Source organism: Heloderma suspectum, chromosome 2, assembly GCF_057233095.1.
Source record: "Heloderma suspectum isolate Gila_16-S chromosome 2, 16-S_ref, whole genome shotgun sequence".
NCBI lineage: Eukaryota > Metazoa > Chordata > Lepidosauria > Squamata > Helodermatidae > Heloderma > Heloderma suspectum.
In genome coordinates, this window is record NC_139459.1 from 174980333 (window position 1) to 175002584 (window position 22252).

At 45.7% G+C, this 22252-nt stretch overlaps 2 protein-coding genes across 3 annotated transcripts; both read left to right on the forward strand.

Annotated features, from left to right (window-relative positions):
• Positions 1–392: 392 nt before the first annotated feature.
• LOC146353347 (olfactory receptor 1f45-like) lies at positions 393–1340 on the forward strand. The gene has a single exon (XM_084832223.1). The coding sequence runs from the start codon at positions 393–395 to the stop codon at positions 1338–1340; it is 948 nt and encodes a 315-aa protein (XP_084688349.1).
• An 8149-nt stretch (positions 1341–9489) lies between these two features.
• Positions 9490–15261, forward strand: LOC146353348 (olfactory receptor 1f45-like). Of its 2 annotated transcripts, XM_084832224.1 has the most exons (2): positions 9490–9604; positions 14326–15261. In XM_084832224.1, the coding sequence occupies exons 1-2, from the start codon at positions 9527–9529 to the stop codon at positions 15259–15261; spliced, it is 1014 nt and encodes a 337-aa protein (XP_084688350.1). In that variant the 5' UTR covers positions 9490–9526. The 2 variants fall into 2 exon arrangements, with proteins under 2 accessions (XP_084688350.1, XP_084688351.1); XM_084832225.1 differs by lacking the exon at positions 9490–9604 and having other exon boundaries at positions 14274–15261.
• The last annotated feature ends 6991 nt before the right edge of the window (positions 15262–22252 follow it).

Genomic DNA, 22252 nt, shown 5'->3' on the forward strand with positions numbered 1-22252 from the left:
GCCTGTTCAGTATGCACACGGGTGCCTCCTTGAGTTCCATAATGGAAGAAAGGCAGAGTAAAAATGCTCTAAATTAAACCATGCCTCAAAGAAGTGGCTCATGCATGTTGCTGCAGGTATACGTGAAAGGGGCTATAGTTTGTCCCAGTTCCAAGTGGTTTGTGTGTGTTTCTCTCTCTCTCTGCTTGACTGCCACCTTTTCTTAATAGGAATCTGTAATCGTAAAAATGGGGCCAGTTGCAAAGAACCCAAACCAATTGGACTGAGCCTTCCATGAGAAATAGACTAATAATGGTAATCTGTCTCTCTTTTTATTTCATCCAGTGGACAAGTGGGATGCAGTAGCATCAGTTAGATTTCATTTCATCTCTCTGTCTCTCGTTTCCTTTTAAATGGCCAGCAAGAACCAAACGGGCACCTCTGAAATTGTTCTTTTGGGTATCTCCACCCAACCTGAGTACCAGACTCTCCTCTTCCTGCTTTTCCTCTCCATCTACCTGTTGGCCCTGCTGGGCAACCTTCTGATTCTCCTGCTTATCCGCTTTGATGACCACCTCCATCACACCCCTATGTACTTCTTCCTCAGCCACCTCTCCGTGGCTGACACCATTATGGTTTCCACCATTGTTCCCAAGATACTAACGAATTTGATATCTCAGACCAAGACCATTTCCTACAGTGGGTGTTTGACCCAGATGTATTTCTTCTTGACCTTTGGCAACACCGATAACTTCCTCTTGGCCTGCATGGCTTATGACCGCTACGTGGCCATCTGCCGCCCACTGCACTACACCATGGCGATGAGCCATAAGTGCTGCCTCTTACTGGCATCTGGATCCTGGATCATTTCCGCTCTCCACTCCTTGCTCTACACACTTCTGATATCACGCCTTTCTTTCTGCACCCCTTGGGAGATCCCCTACCTCTTCTGTGACATCTACCCTCTCATGGAACTCTCCTGCTCTGACACGAAGGTCATAAAGACCCTGGCGCAGACGGAGGGTGTGGTGGATATTCTAGGGCCCTTTGTTCTCATCATCATCTCCTATACCCGGATATTCTGTGCAATCATGAAAGTCCCAACGACTGCTGGGAAGCGCAAGGCCTTCTCCACCTGTGGTTCTCATCTGGCTGTAGTGGTCTTGTTCTATGGCACCATCAGCTGCCTCTATTTCCAGCCTACCTCTGCTTACTCAGCGCAAAAAGGCACCTTTATCTCTCTCTTGTATGCAGTGGTGACCCCAATGCTAAACCCCTTCATCTACAGCCTGAGGAACCAAGACATGAAGGCAGCTATGGGGAGACTCCTTGGCAGGATCAGAGATTTTCTGGGGAAGTAAGAACCGAGGCCCCATCTACATGAGCCTTTCACTCCAGGGCGGCTGCGAGTCAAGGTCCCTTGGGATAGATGATGCAGTTGCCACTTTGCTGCCATCCATGGTTTTCTCCCGGAAAGTGCGGATTTCCGAGGTGGTGTTTTGCTGCGATTGGTTGGGTTTACTGTGCGTTTCCCCGCAGTTGTGGTCTGTCTGTCCCTTCCCTGAACCGACTTTGCATTTTGCAGTGGGTGTCTTGTAGGGATGCGTAGTGCTTGCATCCCTCTGTGATGCCCCTTTATCCCCCCCGTCCCTTCACAGCTATGCAGGTACAGAGGCACAAAGAGGCATTTTCAGTGGTTAAATCACACTTTCGCACATTTTTGCAGCTTTGTATCTTCGCAGTGGTTGCTTTTGGACTCAGTGCCCATGGCTGGGGGGGGGGTCTTGGGGGAGGACCATCTTCACTCTGGCCACCATTTCGGAGCGATGGGTAGGCACGCACTGCTCACGCTTGTGATCGCAAACAATCGTGAGAGTCTCAGGCTGGGAAACTGACAAACAGATGGCGTGGAAATGAAGGAGCACAGAACAACCAATTTTTAACTAACAAGGGAGGGAAAGACACAACAGAACCTCTATAATACGAAACGGCCAATGAAGTGTTGCACCCCCACGCTCACGGGACTGCACAGCTATGCATTTAAGTATAATGGCAAAAACAGAGGGCACTGCGAGTCTGTTAGGGAAGCCCGCAGTAAATCGCGAGTGTATCGCAGGGGATGATAGTTGGAAGCTGCATTGCTGCGCAGTTGCGGCGGGGTGGGGGGTGAAAGCGGTGCCATAGATGGGGCCCTAGAAAAGAGAGTGGTATTTCCATGGACAATATTACTGCTACTGTTACAAAGTATGTATATGGTCGTAATGTATGTGTAAGATTGACAAGTATTTATTGTAGTTTATAGGAGTGACTAGCTTTATGAGCTACTTTAAGTGCAGGACGTGTTCTTGGAACTGGGGAAGGGACTCGGAGTTTGCCGCAGGTGCAAACTCAGTTCTTGGAAAAAGAGAGAAGCTCTTTTACTTAGGAGGAAATGGACTTTCACCAGGGTGCTCCTGAAGTTGCTCAGAGCCTGTCTATGTCAGGGGAAAGTGCTCCTACAGTTAGCTATAACTAGGTCTGAAGCTCCTGCCTGACTCAAGCTGCACAGATGCTTGCCTACGATAAAGGACCTGAGCGAAGGTTAGGTACAATGCTATAAATAGTGACATTTTAACAAGTTTGAGCAGAGAGATCCCAGGATGACTAGAAGCCTCCTAAACATGATTACCTAACCCTGTCTGCTTTAGGTAAATATGGAATCTTCATAGCTATTTTCTTGGAAGGAATGTTAACTTTAATTTTACTAAGAAATATTGCTAGCCATTATTTCTGTTATGCTTTTTATCATCCTAAATGGTATCATATATGATACTATGTCTTGCTTGTTTCACCATTGCAAATTGTCATTATTTTCCAAGATTGTTCGAGCAATAAATATATGTTTTGTGGTACAACTTTGTGTTCACTGCCTCAAGGAACATGAAACCAATAATTCTTGAAGCCCAAAGTGATCAGGAATGAATCTGATCTGCATGAATCTGTTTTGGATGGGGTACCAGCCACATAAGCTGCAGTTTCTCTCCTGGCCAGGTGAGCTACAAGCACATTGCCAGCGTCACTACCATTATTATTATTATTATTATTATTATTATTATTATTATTACTGCCTTACCAGAAAAAAAAATACCCATCAGCCATAACCTTACAAATGATCAGGATGCATCCACCCTCAAATGCTTCGGAATAGCCAAGTTTGAAACATTCCCAAAACAGTGAACAAAAAGGGGGTCCTGTTAATGGTGTTCCATACTGGGGGCCTTGTGACCCCACAAGCTTGTCTCACATGCCCACCCACAGAATGTCAGATGGCAATGGGTGGAAGGCATGGAGCAGCCTCGCCCAAGCTGGTGTTCTCCAGATGTTCTGGACTACAACTGCTACCATGCTCGACCACTGTCCATGCTTGTAAAGGAGATGGCCTAATCAAGAGAAAGGCTGTGGTAGGTAAGGGTTAATAGTATAAGGTATTTCTTTTAGGTTGCATTTTATTGTTTTATTATAGAAGGAGGGTAGGTTCTCAGGAAGAAGATTAGCAATCCCAGCCACCTGGACTAAAGGGAGGCTGGAATGCCTCACGGCTGGAGGCCCAGGCCGGAGTTCTTATCTCGATTCAAGGCTGTGAACCATCTAGGCCTGCCAAAGGGCCAGCATAGCTGGGGAGGTGTGAAAAAGCCATCTCATCCTCCTTGGGAGGAGGGGGGGGGAAGGAGCTACAAGCTGGGCAGGAAACGGATAAAAACAGACAAGTGACCATCTGTCCTTTGGGTTTTTCACCTGGTCTGAGTGGAAGGTGTTTGTATGCTGGCAACGACAAAGGATCCTACTTCGGTGTGAGCCGATAGGTCAGGTAGAGTTTTATTATTTTAGTCTACGTCGGTTCTTGGGTGTTTCCATTTGCATCTTGTTTTATTTCTGTTCCCATTCTCTCACCCCTTAACTGTAAATAAACTTTTACCCCAAATTATTGCTGCTATTTCTTTCTTGGGTCAGTGCTAAATTCAATGGCTACTGATTCCCTCTGGAGGGTTGCAGGGAGGGAGGGGGATCCTCTGGCGTCGGGGAGCACCAAGCTGAAGAGTGAAAAAGGGGCTGGCAGAGCCCCAGCATCCTGCCTTCCTTTACAATGCTAACTAGGTTTGATGGGTATTGTAGTCCAAAATATCTGGAGGGCAAAAGGTTGGGGAGGGCTGGAACAGAGCAAGTCCTCTGATGTTGGTCAAAGTGTGAGACCCCTGTAATTTTCGCATCGTCCTTGAAGATTTACACTCCCTGCTTTGCTTCACTAAGGGCATCTCTACACCAGCCTAACATCCTGCATATAAAACGGGGCTTTCTGCTTCCATTTTAAATGCAGGATCACAACGACTCCCTTTTCCATGTGCTTCCTTTCCCCTCAACCTGTATCTGAATCTTCCATTATCTTTCATTGATCTCGCTCCTCTTCTTGCCACTTTAACCCTTTTCACAGAAGAAACTGAAGCGGAACACAACGGGGTAATTTGGTAGCTCATTATCTGCAACCTATTTAAAAATGGAACAAAGGGCACTTAGTGCAGGAGATGCCTGGGATGATCACTGCATAATGTAAAGAGCCTGCAAACTTCCGTGAAGGCTCAATCTCAATCACAGGATAAAAGCTCGGCATGAAGGATCCCTAAGGGCTTACAATGCCATCTGTCCTCTCTGGTCTTGGCTGATTTTGGCCTAACCTGTTGTGAGCATCAAGGTGCTTTGGACGGAACATCTATCAAGACTTGTGCTGGTGAAACCATGTGGCAGTGGCACAAGGCTTCAGTTAACAAGCTCCCCCAGGAGCAGTCTCCATCAACAACTACACTCCCAGGGACTATTCCCTGGCCCAATGAAAGATTCACAATTTCTTTACAACACAGTCAGATCTTTACAGAGAAGTCTGTGTCACTGCTGCAGCCCACCTAACATTCAGTGGTTAAAAGGGCCTCTGTACTCTTTGGAGATGACACAACCTTCCTGAAATGAAATCTATTCTCTGATCGCCATTCAGAATTACAAATGGGAGTGAACTTTTGATATGGAGGAAGCCTCCTGTTGGCTTTAAAATAACAGCTACCTTACCCTTTGTAATGCTTTCGTCTATACAGATAATAGAACTCATGGAACCTAAAGGAAGGAAACAAGAATCCCAGTTTCCAAGCTAGCTCAAATACTTTCTTCTTAGACTGGAGTAAAAAATATCTCCCATCACCCACAGATTCCAATTTGTCAAAAGGAGGGTGCACCAGCTTTGTGGAAGTAGCAGCTCCTGACCAGGTGAGTCCCAACCACTGTACTTAAGGGTCATAAAACTGGAATGGATCACATCTACTATTCCCATACATTCAGCTGCTGACCCAGATGTATTCATATTCCAAGTTGTTGGCTTGATTAACAGATCAATTGACATAATGAATGGTGGATGTGATTGCAGAGACCCAGGACCCACCTTTAATCCTAACCTGCAACATGGGACCTGATTTAAATTATCCTTTGCACAATGCCCATCCTTCTTTTCTCTCTAGTCAAGGCTGATGCAGGTTCAAAAGAGGGCACATGGGCTCCACCAGTGGGGAAGAGGGTATTTCAACAGGTGAGGATTACCATGCAGGGGCGAGAAAGGGAGCACCTCCTGAAATCATTTCTGCCACATAACGGAGGCACAGAAGTAGTTTTTGTCCATTGTTTCTTGCAATATTCTCTCTCCCTCTCTCTGTAAGGGCTAAACTACAGGCAACATTAAATGCATAGCATGTAGGTGATCATTTTTTTCTTTTTTTTAACTTCTGTGTAAGCATGTGTGGCCCTGATCTGGATTGGAACCACCACATGCAGATGGTGGTGGAGGGATAACCTTCCCACTCAGCTACTTTTTGTCTTTAAATTACCCCTCCCTCCCCTCACCCCTCACATGGGGGCTTAAGAAAGAAAGAAAAATGCCACTGACGATCGTGCAATGTGTACTTTAGCCCTAAGCTAAAAGTCAAAAACAAAATGGTGGGGGTGCTACTGGTGTTGCCCTCGTAATGCAAGGGCGTGCCCCATTTGAGGACTAATTAAAGACCAGTTGCACTGTAAATAAGGGTGTTGGACTTGGACTGGAGAGATCTTGGTGCAAATCCCTTGAACAGCCAATGCCCTGTTCAGACATGCTTGAGAAGAGGGTGGTTAGGGTAACTAAGGGGGCGGGGGGGGGATAGGAAAATCACAACGTGTGGGCCCACCAGACAATCCTGGAACCACGCTATACCACGACTCTGCTAACCACCCCCCTCCGTAGTGACCTGGCAATCATCCAAGTCTGGTTAGCATGCATCCCGTCATCTTCCACAGCGTGAACAGGCTCCTGGTGGCCACTCCAGTGTCAAAATGGCCATGTGACCATAGTGAAAGTCTGTGGCAGCTAGAGCGTCACCAGCAATGGCAGACACTCTAGCCTGCGGGCTCTATGGTTGCAGCCTGGAAGTCTTCCGGAACCCATTCTAACCACCATGGAGCCTGCCAGACAACACGGTAAGCCACCCTGGGGTCTCTTAACCCTGTTGCAGGAGGATGGTTAACCAGGGTGGCTTACTAACCACGAGGAACATGGTTTTCTCCCCCCACAAAAAACGCCTAACCATCACAGCTTAGCGTAACGTCTGAACAGGGCCACTGAGTTCCCTAGGTGGTCTTGGGAAGGTTGAAGTCTCTCAGTCTAACCACTGCATCTGCACAAGTGCTACCTGGTGGAGCTTTCATAAACGTAGAGAGGCTTTTGCAACTCCCCTCCCATTATACAGTGCAGGAACTGTCTGTAGCCACTATGACTTATTTGCTAGGCATTTTGTACACAAAGTCCGCACACATTGGAGGTCGCACTGGAAGAGCGGTTTCTGTATCAGAAGTAAAGAGCCCAGAGCCTCTTCTAGTCACAATTGCATGAATGCATTTCAGTTGCTTACACCAGAGGAAGCTAACAAGACGGTGGAGGACTTTGGCTGACAATATATGTGTTTGAAATGGTTTTCGGGCTGGATCTGAAATGAACATTGCCCTGGTTTATGACTTGAGCCTGGACAAAGACAGGGGCATACTGCTCCACCCCATTACTTCTCCTGTGAAAGGATTTTTCTTGGGCTTTGCAACATTCACTTAACACAGAAGATAGCACGTGTGTGTGTGTGTGTTTGGGGGTAACACTTTAATGTGTAACAAGGCAAGTAGAGGAGCAAGATCTACTGTATTAGTAACTTGCTAGATGTCATATATAAATTGATAAGATATGTCTTGATAACCTTCCAAATGTATCCTTACAAGGGAACTAGGTGATGGGTAAGGGATCCTAGAAAATAACATGTTGTGGTTAGGGTTTCCGCTTTGTCTAGATGCCTAGAAAAAGAAGGAGAAATAAATGGAGTCATTGCCCGCAAAAAATAAGAACTAAGGCTCATTTTGGAGTAAACAACATTCATCAGAAATAGGAGGGAACATTTAACAAATGTAGCCTAACTAAAATGTGCCACGGACCAATAGATGTAAAGATTTTAGAATATGTAATAACAAAGAGGTCACCAAGTTTAGAAGAGAATTTAAGTCCATGCATAATGAGACTTGGCGTGTCCTGCTCCTGACTGCAGGGCCTCAATAGAGGTCCTGTATTGTGGGAAGTTTCCCTTTGCCAATGAGAGAGATCTCCTTTTGCTGGTAAAGTACAGGTATGAGTGGTAGGCATACAGCTGCAGGATTTGTGAGTATGTCTTTGCTTTGCTTGTCTGAGTGAAGAGTTTGTGTGTTTCTTAAACTTTCTTCATCTTCCTTAATAAATGCATTTAGCCCAAGTCATTGTTTTAGTCCTTTGTTGTTCAGTCGTTCAGTCGTGTCCGACTCTTCGTGACCCCATGGACCATAGCACGCCAGGCCTTCCTGTCCTGCACTCTCTCCCGGAGTGTGCTCAAGTTCATATTCATTGCATCCGTGATGCTATCTAGCCATCTCATCCTCTGCCGTCCCCTTCTCCTTTTGCCTTCAGTCTTTCCCAGCATCAGGGTCTTTTCCAGGGAGTTTTCTCTTCGCATTAGGTGGCCAAAATACTGGAGCTTCAGCTTCATTATCTGTCCTTCCAATGAGCACTCAGGGTTGATTTCCTTTAGGATGGACTGATTTGACCTCCTTGCAGTCCAGGGGACTCGTAAGAGTCTTCTCCAGCACCACAGTTCGAAAGCATCAATTCTTCGGCGCTCAGCCTTCCTTATAGTCCAGCTCTCACAGCCATACGTTACTACTGGGAAAACCATAGCTTTGATTAGACGGACCTTTGTCGGCAAGGTGATGTCTCTGCTTCTTACTATGCTGTCTAGGTTGGCCATAGCTTTCCTCCCAAGGAGCAAGCGTCTTTTAATTTCATGGCTACAGTCACCGTCTGCGGTGATCTTGGAGCCCAAGAAAGTAAAATCTGTCACTGCTTCCATTTCTTCCCCTTCTATATGCCAGGAAGTGATGGGGCCAGATGCCATGATCTTAGTTTTTTTAATGTTGAGTTTCAAACCAGCTTTTGCACTCTCCTCTTTCACCCTCAACAAGAGGCTCTTTAGATCCTCTTCGCTTTCTGCCATTAGGGTGGTATCGTCTGCATATCGGAGGTTGTTGATAATTCTCCCAGCAATCTTAATTCCGACCTCTGATTCAGAAATATTTAAATATTTAAATAGTCCTTATTTAAGTGAATTTGAGTGAATGCGAACATTCTATCTCAAATTCTTGAAAGAACCTCACCTACAACATCAGGGCCAAGCTGAGGCTGTTTAAAGTTAGTGTGCCTAGGTATCCAATGCCAGGGGCCCTGAAATTTTAGCCTCCAGTTTTTCCCTTACACCTGGATTGCTCAACAGTTTTAGATATAATTGTCCAAAGTTTCCTTCTGCTTCTCTTGTGTGAGTTGGGAGTTTGAGGCACTGAACTGCAGTAGGTGGTGTTGGAAGACTATTGTTCCTATCTGTGGGATTTAACCTGTTGAGTTCCACAAGTTTCAGTTTCGCCTTCCCATACTGTTTAAGGTGAAACTGTTAGGTGCTTCTACATGAAGCTGCTGGGTGTAGCTGCTGGGCCATAACTCAATGGTAGACCACCTGCTTCGCCTGCTGAAGGTCCAAGTTCAATCCCTGGCATCTCCAGTTAGGGCATGAGACCCTGGAGAGCTGCTGCCAGTCAGTGTAGACCAGGGGTGGGGGACTAGGGCCTTCAAGATGTTTTGGACTATAATTCCCAGCATTCCTGACCATTGGCCATGCTGGCTTGAACAGATGGGAGTTGAAGACCAATATATCCAGAGAATGCCAGGTTGAGGAAGGCTGCTATATGGTATTAAATGGAGCTTACTCACCAGTCTTCAGCAAAGGAGAACGTCACCTTGTCGTGGCGCTGGAGCTTGAACACCTCAGTGATGTCATGAGCTAAACCGTGAAGGGACACCCAAGACGGGAAGATCATGGCAGAGAGGTCAGACTAAATACGATCCCTGGGGAAGGAAACGGCAACCCACCCCAGTATTCTTGCCATGAAAACTAAATGGATCAGTACAACCAGAGATATGTCGGTATACCATTGGAAGATGGGACTCCCAGGTCGGAAGATGGTCAAAATGCTACTGGGGAGGAACAGAGGATAAGTTCAACTAGCCCCAGATATGATGACGCAGCTAGCTCAAAGCCAAAAGGACGGCTAGCAGCCGGTGGTGCTGGTGGTGAACGACAAATCCGATGTTCTAAAGATCAACACACCATAGGAACCTGGAATGTAAGATCTATGAGCCAGGGCAAATTGGATGTGGTTATTGGGGAAATGTCAAGATTAAATATAGACATTTTGGGTGTCAGTGAACTGAAATGGACTGGAATGGGCCATTTCACATCAAATGACCACCAGATCTACTACTGCGGACAAGAGGACCACAGAAGAAATGGAGTAGCCTTCATAATTAATAATAAAGTGGCTAAAGCAGTGCTTGGATAAAATCCAAAAAATGACAGAATGATCTCAATTGGAATTCAGGGTAAGCCATTTAACATCACAGTGATCCAAATATATGCCCCAACCACAGATGCTGAAGAAGCAGAAGTAGATCAGTTCTATGAGGATCTGCAGCACCTACTGGATAGTACGCCAAACAAAGATGTTATTTTCATTACAGGAGACTGGAATGCTAAGGTGGGTAGTCAAACGACACCTGGAATTATAGGCAAGCATGGTCTGGGAGAACAAAATGAAGCAGGACATAGGCTGATAGAATTTTGCCAAGACAACCCACTGTGCATAACAAACATTCTCTTCCAACAACCTAAGAGACGACTTTATACATGGACTTCACCAGACGGTCGACACTGAAATCAGATTGACTACATCCTTTGTAGCCAAAGGTGGCGGACATCTATGCAGTTGGTAAAAACAAGACCTGGAGCTGATTGTAGTTCAGATCTAGGGATGTACGAAAGTTCCGCCACGGATCTCGTGGAGGCCGAATGCCAGCGGATTCGGCCCCCCAAAATTGGTGGCGGACCAGCCCCCCGCCACCCCTGGACGGGACTTACCTGGGGCGGATCTTCCTGGCGGCGGCGGCTGCCGGTCTTCCGACCGGCTGCCGCCGCCGCCATTTCCAAGTTTAAAAACAAAAAAACACAAAAAAAGTGATAGGCTACGTAAAGATTTACGTAGCCTATCACGACTAAATTTTTAAAAACACCATGATAGGCTACGTCAATGTTTACAAAGCCTATCACGGCTGATTAAAAAACAAAAACAAAAACGCGCGTACGCAAATGGTGGTGCCCATGGGCGCCGCCATTTGCGTTCCTTATTTTGGCACGTCTTAGTCTACGTAAACATTTACGTAGACTACGGTGAAAATAAGGGGAACGCAAATAGCGTAGCGTCTACGCTATTTGCGTTCCCCTTATTTTCACCGTAGTCTATGTAAATGTTTACGTAGACTAAGACGTGCCAAAATAAGGAACGCAAATGGCAGTGCCCATGGGCGTTGCCATTTGCATACGCGTGTTGTTGTTGTTTTTTTAATCAGCCATGATAGGCTACGTAAATCTTTACATAGCCTATCACGGCTGACTGCAGGGATGCAAACAGCGGCGGCTATGGCCACCGCCATTTGCGTCCCTGCTAGCCAGCGGCCAGATGTCCGGCCGCTGGCGGAGCCGGCTGGCGGCTCCGCAGAATCCCTGCAGAGCAGAGCCGGCTGGCCAGGATTTGGGGGGGGGGGAGGGATGGAGCGCCTCCCCCCCAGCATCAGCATAATCCGCGAACAGGTAAGTGACTTTCGTACATCCCTATTCAGATCATGAACTTCTTATTGCACAATTTAGAATCAGACTAAAGAGAATAGGGAAGACCCACAGATCAGGCAGATATGAGCTCACTAATATCCCTCATGAATATGCAGTGGAGGTGAAGAATAGATTTAAGGGACTAGATTTAGTAGATAGGGTCCCGGAAGAACTATGGACAGAAGTTCACAACATTGTTCAGGAGGTGGCAACAAAAAACGTCCCAAAGAAAAAGAAAACCAAGAAGGCAAGATGGCTGTCTGCTGAGACACTGGAAGCAGCCCAAGAAAGAAGGAAAGCAAAAGGCAACAGTGATAGGGGGAGATATGCACAATTAAATGCAAAATTCCAGAGGTTAGCCAGAAGAGATAAGGAATTATTTTTAAACAAGCAATGCGTGGAAGTGGAATAAGATAACAGAATAGGAAGAACAAGAGACCTCTTCCAGAAAATTGGAAACATCGGAGGTAAATTCCAGGCAAAAATGGGTATGATCCAAAACAAAGATGGCAAGGACCTAACAGAAGCAGAAGAGATCAAGAAAAGGTGGCAAGAATATACGGAAGATCTGTATAGGAAGGATAATACCAGGGATAGATTTGACGGTGTGGTCAGTGAGCTAGAGCCAGACATCCTGAAGAGTGAGGTTGAATGGGCCTTAAGAAGTATTGCTAATAACAAGGCAGCAGGAGATGACGGTATCCCAGCTGAACTGTTTAAAATCTTGCAAGATGATGCTGTCAAGGTGATGCATGCCATATGCCAGCAAATTTGGAAAACACAAGAATGGCCAACAGATTGGAAAAAATCAACTTGTATCCCCATACCAAAAAAGGGAAGCACCAAAGAATGTTCAAACTATCGAACAGTGGCACTTATTTCACATGCCAGTAAGGTAATGCTCAAGATCTTGCAAGGTAGACTCCAGGAATTCATGGAATGAGAATTGCCAGATGTACAAGCTGGGTTTAGAAAAGGCAGAGGAACTAGAGACCAAATTGCCAATATCCGCTGGATAATGGATTAAGCCAGGGAGTTTCAGAAAAACATCTATTTCTCTTTTATTGACTATTCTAAAGCCTTTGACTGTGTGGATCATAACAAATTGTGGCAAATTCTTGGTGGTATGGGGATACCAAGTCATCTTGTCTGCCTCCTGAGGAATCTGTATTCCTATACTATTGGCTATACCTGACGAAGTAGCAACGGTAAGAACAGACCACGGATCAACGGACTGGTTTAAGATTGGGAAAGGAGTACAGCAGGGTTGTATACTCTCACCCTACCTATTCAACCTGTACGCAGAACACATCATGCAACATGCTGGGCTTGATGAATCCAAGGCTGGAGTTAAAATCGCTGGAAGAAACATTAACAATCTCAGATATGCAGATGATACCACTTTGATGGCTGAAAGCGAGGAGGAGCTGAGCAACCTCATGAAGAAGGTGAAAGAAGAAAGTGCAAAAGCTGAGTTGCAGTTAAACCTCAAAAAAACCAAGATTATGGCAACCAGCCTGATTGATAACTGGCAAATAGAGGGAGAAAACGTGGAGGCAGTGACAAACTTTGTCTTTCTAGGCGCAAAGATTACTGCAGACACTGACTGCAGCCAGGAAATCAGAAGATGTTTACTTATTGGGAGGAGAGCAATGACAAATCTTGATAAAATAGTGAAGAGCAGAGACATCACACTGACAACAAAAGTCCGCATAGTTAAAGCAATGGTATTCCCCGTAGTAACCTATGGCTGCAAGAGCTGGACCATAAGGAAGGCTGAGCGAAGGAAGATAGATGCTTTTGAACTGTGGTGCTGGAGGAAAATTCTGAGAGTGCCTTGGACTGCAAGAAGATCAAACCAGTCCATACTCCAGGAAATAAAGCCAGACTGCTCACTTGAGGGAATGATATTAAAGGCAAAACTGAAGTACTTTGGCCACATAATGAGAAGACAGGATACCCTGGAGAAGATGCTGCTGCTAGGGAAAGTGGAAGGCAAAAGGAAGAGGGGCCGACCAAGGGCAAGATGGATGGATGATATTCTGGAGGTGACGGACTCGACCTTGGAGGAGCTGGGGGTGGCGCTGGCCGACAGGAAGCTCTGGCGTGGGCTAGTCCATGAATTCACAAAGAGTAGGAAGCGACTGAACGAATCAACAACAACTCACCAGTAAGTGTGAAGAGGATTGCAGCCTCAATCTCCTGTACTCAGAATTGGTACAGCCCCAACACATGTATACCACCTGGTCTGTTGTTTGTGACAACTATACCTGAGCTTACATTTATTAATCCCAATCATATGTATTAATCACATTGCCTTTATATGTATGAAGCAGCAAGTTAGCCCTTCTAAAGATGAATAAATCTTCCCCCATCCTACTTTTTGTTTCCACAGGCACCTGCAAGTTGCTTCCCTGAGGTGCAATCCCACATGGCAGTGATATACATAAGAATGTCAGAAACATGGATGGATGGGTGAGCGGTAATTGTGTGTGGGTCTTTCCCACAGAATTTCACAGTGTTGAGAGCCCTAGTTTTCACATACTTCTTCAGTATTCACATAGACAGGGTCAGAGGGCATGCAATTCATTCATCTGGCTGAAGCTAAGCAGGTCTGGGTCTGGTCAATGCTTGGATGGGAGACCATCTGGGAAATGTCTGTGCACCTTCTTGAGTGCCATGATGAAAGAAAGGCAGAGTAGAAATGTCCTAAATAAAAAGCATCCCTCAGGGAAGCAGCTCAGACATGTTGCTGCAGGTTTTTGTGAAAGGTTAATAGGTTTATTTGCTGTTTTCGCTCTATCTGTTCAGCTGCCACATTCCCGAAAGAGGAAAAGGTCATCGAAAAATGGGCTGCGGTGGGGGCAGTTGCAAAGAAACAAAACCAACTAAACTGAGATGTTGATGACAGTCAAACAAATAATTTCATCTTTCTCTCCAGCAGAAGTGGGAAGGTTGCGGCAACAATTAGATTGCATCTTCATCTCTCATTCCCTTTTACAGCTGGAGAATGGCCAGCAAGAACCGAACAGGCACCTCTGAAATTGTCCTTTTGGGTATCTCCACCCAACCTGAGTACCAGACTCTCCTCTTCCTGCTTTTCCTCTCCATCTATCTGTTGGTTCTACTGGGGAACCTTGTGATTCTCCTGCTTATCCGCTTTGATGACCACCTCCATCACACCCCTATGTACTTCTTCCTCAGCCACCTCTCCCTGGTTGACACCATTTTTGTTTCCACCACTGTTCCGAAGATACTAACAAATTTGATGTCTCAGACCAAGACCATTTCCTACAGTGGGTGTTTGACCCAGATGTATTTCTTCTTGACCTTTGGCAACACCGATAACTTCCTCTTGGCCTGCATGGCTTATGACCGCTACGTGGCCATCTGCCGCCCACTGCACTACACCATGGCGATGAGCCATAAGTGCTGCCTCTTACTGGCATCTGGATCCTGGATCATTTCCGCTCTCCACTCCTTGCTCTATACACTTCTGATATCGCACCTTTCTTTCTGCACCCCTTGGGAGATCCCCTACCTCTTCTGTGATGCCTATCCTCTTCTGGAACTCTCCTGCTCTGACACGAAGGTCATAAAGACCCTGGTGCAGACGGAGGGTGTGGTGGATATTCTAGGACCCTTTGTTCTCATCATCATCTCCTACACCCGGATATTCTGTGCAATCATGAAAGTCCCAACGACTGCTGGGAAGCGCAAGGCCTTCTCCACCTGTGGTTCTCATCTGGCTGTAGTGGTCTTGTTCTATGGCACCATCAGCTGCCTCTATTTGCAGCCTGGCTCTGCTTACTCAGCGCAAAAAGGCACCTTTATCTCTCTCTTGTATGCAGTGGTGACCCCTATGCTAAACCCCTTCATCTACAGCCTGAGGAACCAAGACATAAAGGCAGCTGTGGGGAGACTCCTTGGCAGGATCAGAGATTTTCTGAGGAAGTAAGAACCAAGAAAAGAGAGTGATGTTTCCATGGACAATATTACTACTACTGCTACTTCTATTATTTTTATTATTGTTATTCCTGCCTTTCTATCAGAAAATAAATATTCAAGGTGACTAATAACATGGCCATTTTTTTAAAAAGCAAAACAACTTAAAAATTAATACAGGTTAGGGACTGGATCCAGATTTGGTCATGTGTAGAGTAGACCCATTGAACTAAATGGGACAACTTCATGGCTAAGTTAAGTCCCATGGATTTCAATGAGTCTACTCTAAGCATGACTAAATCTAGATCCAACCCCAGGAAAATACAATAGCTAGAAGTCACACCAGCTATAACTTTACAAAGGATCAGGATGCATCCCCTCTCCAAACTCTTTGGAATGGGTTTGAAACATTCTCCAGAAGGTGAGTAGAAATGATGTCTGCATTCCACAATGGGGGCACAGTGACCCTACAAGCCTGTCTCACATGCCCACCCACAGAATGTCAGATGGCAATGGCGGAAGATTTCCCCAGCCTGGTGCCTTCCAGGTCTTTTGGCCTACAACTCCCATCATCACTGGCCATTGCCATGCTGACTGGGGGTGATGGGAATTGTAGTATAAAATATGTGGAGGGCAACAGGCTGGGAAAGGCTAAATATACCAAGGCCTCTGACGTTAGTGGAAGTGTGCAGGTAAGTAAGTACATATGGGAGGAGGTGATCCTTGTTATAGCCAGGTCCCAGGCCATTTTGGGTCCTAAAGATACAACCCAACCCCCTTAACTGGGCTGAGAAACAAAATGGCAACCAATGAGTTAAAACAATATAGTAATTATATGGTCTGTGTGACTGATTGTGGTTAATATTCTGGCAGCCACATTTTACACCAATACAATTGAAGTCTCCAAACATTTTCCTAAGACAGCTCATTTTCAAGGTAGGCCTGGCTTGAAATTATAAAGGCAAATTCAAAATATTGTTTCTCTTACCTCAAAATGTGCTGATTGGATTCTCTTTGGGCTGCTTCACACTGAGCTTTTATCCTGCGATTGAGATTGCTCCTTCAAAAGAAGTTTGCAGGCTCTTTACATGACACCATGACCCTCCAGGGCGTCTCCTGCACTAAATGCCCTTTGTTTCATTTTTAAATAGACTGCAGATAATGAGCTATCAAATTACCCAGTTGTGGTCCACTTGAGTTTCCTCCGTGAAAACAGTAAAAGCGGCAAGAAGAGGAGTGAGATCCATGAAATATAAGACTCAGGAAGACTCAGATATGGGGAGAAGGAGGGGGGAAGGGGTGGGGGTAAAAGAAGGACGTGAAAAAGGGCATTGTTGTGATCCTGCATTTAAAACGGAAGCAGAAAGCCCCATTTTAAATGCAGGATTTTAGGCTGGTGTAGAGATGCCTTTTGTCTTCTGGAGGAGAATTTGATTCGAAAGCAGGAGAAAGAGAGCTCTGATAAGCAGTCAGGTGCCAGTTTGGTTATTGCATTTTGGGAAAATAAAAATGGCCAGCCTTCCCTTTGCCACTCACTGCTGCCATTATGTGGGACAGCAGCTGAATATTCTGGGGATGGTGTAAAAGCCAGAACAGAATGGAATGGGCCAGAATGGCCATTATTTAAAAGAAAACCATGCCAAACACTATGGTGTGTGTTAGAGACACCTGAGAGCAATATTGTAGGACGGAAGCCCTTGAAAAAATTATATTATTATTAACCCCTTAATGCCCAGAACACACCCGGAACAGAATGGAGTGGCCCAGATGGAACAGCTGCTTCCAAATGAGCCAAATCAACCTAATTCACCTGTCACACATATGCAATAAGCCATAAAACTTCCACAGAAACCACTTTCAGGTACCCGTTCCAGGCAAGTCTGAATTCTCAAAAAACGGCCTGGAATGGCAACTTCCACATGAGCCAAATAAACCAAATTCTCCAGTCACACATAACTGCATGCAAGTGTTATAATAAGCTACAGAACTGCCATGAAACCTTGTTCCAGTACCTGTTTCAGGCAACAATCTGTATTTTGTAAAATGGCCCAGAACAGAAGCTTCCAAGTGAGACAAATCAACCAAACTCAGTAGTCATACATGAGTAAATGGGAGTGATGCAATAAGCCATAAACAAACACTACCACTCAATATTAGAATTAAAAGCCATCTTTAAAGTACATTACAATAATATAACAGAATCAAACCCACCTAAAAAATTACTGATGTGCATCTTTAACTTTTAGCCCTACCAAGTAACATCGGACATCAAATTTCTCTATTGTTAAACCAGCGTAATTTATATTCAATTATTTTTAAAAGCCTGCTGGTTTAAGACCAGAGTTAAAGCTATCTCATGTTTGTTCAAGGTTCACAAATCCAGGAAATTGGAAGCTAAGTCTGGTGCCTTAACTGATGTGCCCTATGATCAGTGATGATGTTGTACAGTGTCATGACTTACGCTTGCTTACAACTTACCCTCCATGCATCCACCTTTCTCCTAGGTCTTTCAGGCCCAAATCCACATGAGGAAGAGGGAGTGTCTGGGGCCAGCAAAGATGCCCCATGTTGTCTTGGTCCTGTATTGCCTTATGAATCATCTGAGCCTTACTCTATTGCTACAGGAATCTTCCTTTGAGTTCAGCCAGGCCTGTTTATTAGTTACATCAGTCGCTGGCAGGATGGATTGAACAATGAGAGGGAGACATCTCCTAGCAATAACACTAGATGCTTCATAAAGCAATATCAGACCAGGCCAACAAGGGGCATCTTTGCTGACCAAGGAAAAGTGTGGGTGCATGAAGTGAAATGAAATGGGATTACATAGAGTGTGAATGCATGTTCAGTGTAATGTGTGAATATAGCGTGAGATACAATCCTTGCATGTCTTTCCCCCACCACACAGAAAGTAAGAGCAAGGATTGGGACCCTTGTACTGCATTTCTGCTTTCAGAAAGGTGGTGCGAGGTCTTGATTCTTCTGCTCCCCCTATCTGTGCATTCCATCCCCACCCCTTCCAAACTATCTGAGGGTCAAACGTCATGTTACTGTACAGATGTAGCTAGGTTTTCTTTCTTTTTTACTCAAAAGTAAGCTCATGGGACCTCATATGGATCAGGACCCTAGACTGGTGGGTAGGGGGCTTTAACTCTTTTCCCTATGCCGGCAATTTCCATTGCAACGATATGCCTTTTGGCAATGTAAATGGGAGGCATGGGTAGGGATGTATGCATTTTCTTAAATCTGTTCCATCTGTGTTTTGTGGATTGTCGAGTGTCCTTTGTTTTGTTGTCCACTCATTGATGGGAATTATTTTATTTATTTATTTATTTATTGCATTTATATCCCGCCTTTTTTCCTCTCGCAAGGAACTCAAGGTGGCTTACGTTTTCCTCCTCTTCTCTGTTTTATCCTCACAACAACAACCCTGTGAGGTAGGATGGGCTGAGAGTCTGTGACTGGCCCAAAGTCACCCAGTGAGCTTCCATGGCCAAGTGGGGACTAGAACCCGGATCTCCCAGCTCCCAGTCTGTCACTCTCACCACTACACTACAGGAGAGCCAGTGTGGTGTAGTGGCGAGAGTGTTGGACTGGGAGCTGGGAGATCCAGGTTCTAGTCCCCACTCGGCCATGGAAGCTCACTGGGTGACTTTGGGCCAGTCACATACTCTCAGCCCAACCTACCTCACAGGGTTGTTGTTGTGAGGATAAAACAGAGAGGAGGAGGAAAATTACTTCTGTCTACAAGAATTTCAGTCATTTACAAATGCACATTAGTGCACTTGCAGGCATGCACAAATGTGCCAAATGCACACATGCACAAATCCCCCACAAAAGTAAAAAATAAGTCTGGTTATTGGAACATGGCTTTTGTGGAGGTTTTGTGTCTCCTTGCATCACTCCCATCCAGTTATGTGTGACAGGTGAACTTAGTTGATTTGGCTTATTTTGAAGTTGCCCTTCTGGGCCATTTTCCAGAACATGGACTATTTCCTGCATAGAGACTGGAACATGGTTTCTGTGGAATATTTCTGGCTTATTGCATCCATCCCATGTAGTTACATGTCCCTAGAAATTTTGGTTGCTTTGTCTCACTTGGAAGTTCCCATTCTGGGCCATATTATAAAGTATGAACTGTTGCCTGATCCAGGCACAAGATCATGGTTTTGTGGAGGCTTTATAGCTTATTACATCTCCCCCATATATAATCATGTGTGACTGGTAATTTGGTGGGTTTGGCTTACTTTGAAGTTGGTGTTCCAGTCCATTTTCCAGAATTTGGACTATTGTCTGGAACAGGTATCTGAAAATAGTTTCTGTGAACATTTTGTGGCTTATTGCATCCATCCCATGTAAGTATTTGTGACTGGTGAATTTGGTTGATTTGGCTCACTTTGAAGTCGGTGTTCTGGGCCATTTTCCAGAATATGGACTATTGCCCGGAACAGGTACCCAAACCTGGTTTCTGTAGAGGTTTTTGTGGCTTATTGCATGCCTCCTATATAGTTATGTCTGACTGGTGAATGTGGTTGATTTGGCTCACTTGAAGTTGCCATTCTGGGCTGTTTTTCGAGAATGTTGACTATTGCCCAGAACAGGTATCCAAACGTAGTTTCTATGGAAGTTTTGTGACTTCCTGCGTGCCTCCCATATAGTTATGTGACACTGGTGAAATTGGTTGAAAATTGCTGTTTCAGGCCATTTTTTGAGAAAGTTGACACAGAACTGGTATCTGAACATGGTTTCTGTGGAAATTTTGTGGCTTAATGCATCCCTCCCATACAGTCATGTGTGACTGCTGAATTTGGTTGATTTGGCTCACTTGGAAGTGGCAGTTCTGGTCCATTTTTCAAGAATGCAGACTATTGCCCGGAATGGGGACCTGAACGTAGTTTCTGTGATGGTTTTGTGGCTTATTGCATCCCTCCCATATAGACATATGTGACTGGTGAATGTGGTTGATTTGGGTCACTTCAAAGTTGCTGTTCCGGGCTGTTTTTTGAGAATGTCCTCTATTGCCCAAATTGGATATTAGAACATGGTTTCTGTGAGGGTTTTGTGGCTTATTGTATCAGTCCTATGTTGTTATGTGTTACTGGTGAATTTGGTTGATTTGGCCCATTTGGAAGTGACCGTTCCAGGCCACTCTATTCTGTTCTGGATGTGTTCTGGGCATTTAGGGGTTAATAATAATATAGGGGCTGTTCCAGTCCAGCTTTTACACCGGCCCATCACTTTGTAGACCACACAAAGCTTGCTTTGATGCAGCAGGCCTTTTGAGGATAAGAAGTTTGCAGCCCTTATTTGGGAACTCTCTCTTTCCTAACCCCCAACTCTAGGAAACCTATTGGGGGTGGACTAGGGGAAAGCAGAAGGCAGAGAAAAGCATATGGGGGACAACGACTGCTGGATTTGAGTGAAAGGACAGGCCATAGACAGTATAGCTTTCTTTGAGAACCACCACATTAGAGTACATCCGTCACATATATCCAACATGTATAGTGAAATGTAAGGTAAGATCCAAACCAAGAAGAGCTCCCCAGCCTTTGGGGAGAACATTCTGCTGGTTTAAATCACAATTGCTTCATTAGAAAACTTATATATGCTGATTAGGGATGTACGAAAGTCACTTACCTTTTCGCAGTTTTGATTCGCGGTGGGGGGGAGGCGCTCCATCCCTCCTCCTGGAATCCTCCCTGGCCGGCTCTGCTCTGCGGCATCTCCACAGAGCTGCCGGCCAGGGCCATCCGCAGCTGGAGTTCTGGCCACGGCCAGCTGCTGCAGACACAAATGGCGGCCGCCGTAGCAGCCGCCATTTGCATCCTGCCAGGCTGCCGTGATAGGCTACGTAAGTGGCCGCCATTTGGCCGTGGTAAGTGGGCTACGTAAATACGTAAGTGGTAAGTGGGCTACGTAAATAGGCTATGTTAGTGGCCATGATAGGCTACGCAGTGGCTGTCATTTGCGTGGCTGCCTTTACCGTGATAGGCTACGTAAATACAAATGGTGGCCGCAGCAGCCGGCCAAGAGACCAGCCGCCACCGCTGCCAGAGCCGCCACCGCCAGAACATCCGCCCCAGGTAAGGCTTCGTCCTGGGGGGGATTCCGCGGGGTGGCGGGTGGTGGGAGGCCGTTCCACCACGAGTTTCAGGGGGCTGAATGCCAGTGCATTCGGCCTCACTGAAATCCGTGGCGGAATTCTCTGCCATCCCTAATGCTGATTATTGTTTCCTCACAGAATTTTCCTTTATCTTTGCTGTTTCATATACCCCATCATGGAATTGTCCGTCCGCTTCTACTGCCTCACTAGTTTTGAAAAGAGCAGCCCACCTGATGTGAGGAGGAAGCTTGTAAAAGACATAATTCCACACAGAGGGACTTCTCACATGGGGGGTGTTTCCACCAGCAATTTACTCCGAGCCAGCTGCGTGTTGAGGTAGTTAGGGATACATGACATTGTGGCCATCCAGCAGCCACCCCAGAGCTTATCAGGGAAAAATTATCACGGATTTCCTGAGACTGCTTAAAGTCCGATTCTTTTCCTCAAGTCAGGTTCTCCCCGGTATAGTTGCTGTGTGCCCCAACCCTTGCATTGACCGCAGAAATGCTAGCCCTGCCCAGAGTTGTGCCTTTCACTGTGACCCCAGTCAAGGGGTGTTTCCTCCCATTGTGCTGAATGAGGCTTGCCCTCTTAATGCCCACAGAACTTACAGAGAACCCCCTTAATTGAAATGGCACAATTTAAAGCCCAATTCCTTAAGTGCGATTAAGCATGGATCTCAAGGCTCCGATTCATTGCCTTAGGAAGTAAGTACTTCACAGCTTCCTTCTAGACATCCTGCGGGTTACAATGGGGGCTGGTTTCTGTCTTTGTGTTTACTGCTCTCTTTCCCACAACAAACCCATTACTGTCTCCTCAGAAGTAACTCCCATTGTGGTCAATGAGGTCCTGTGGGTTAAAATGGGGGCTGGTTTCCTCTTTATGTTCTCTCCCCCTCCTCTCC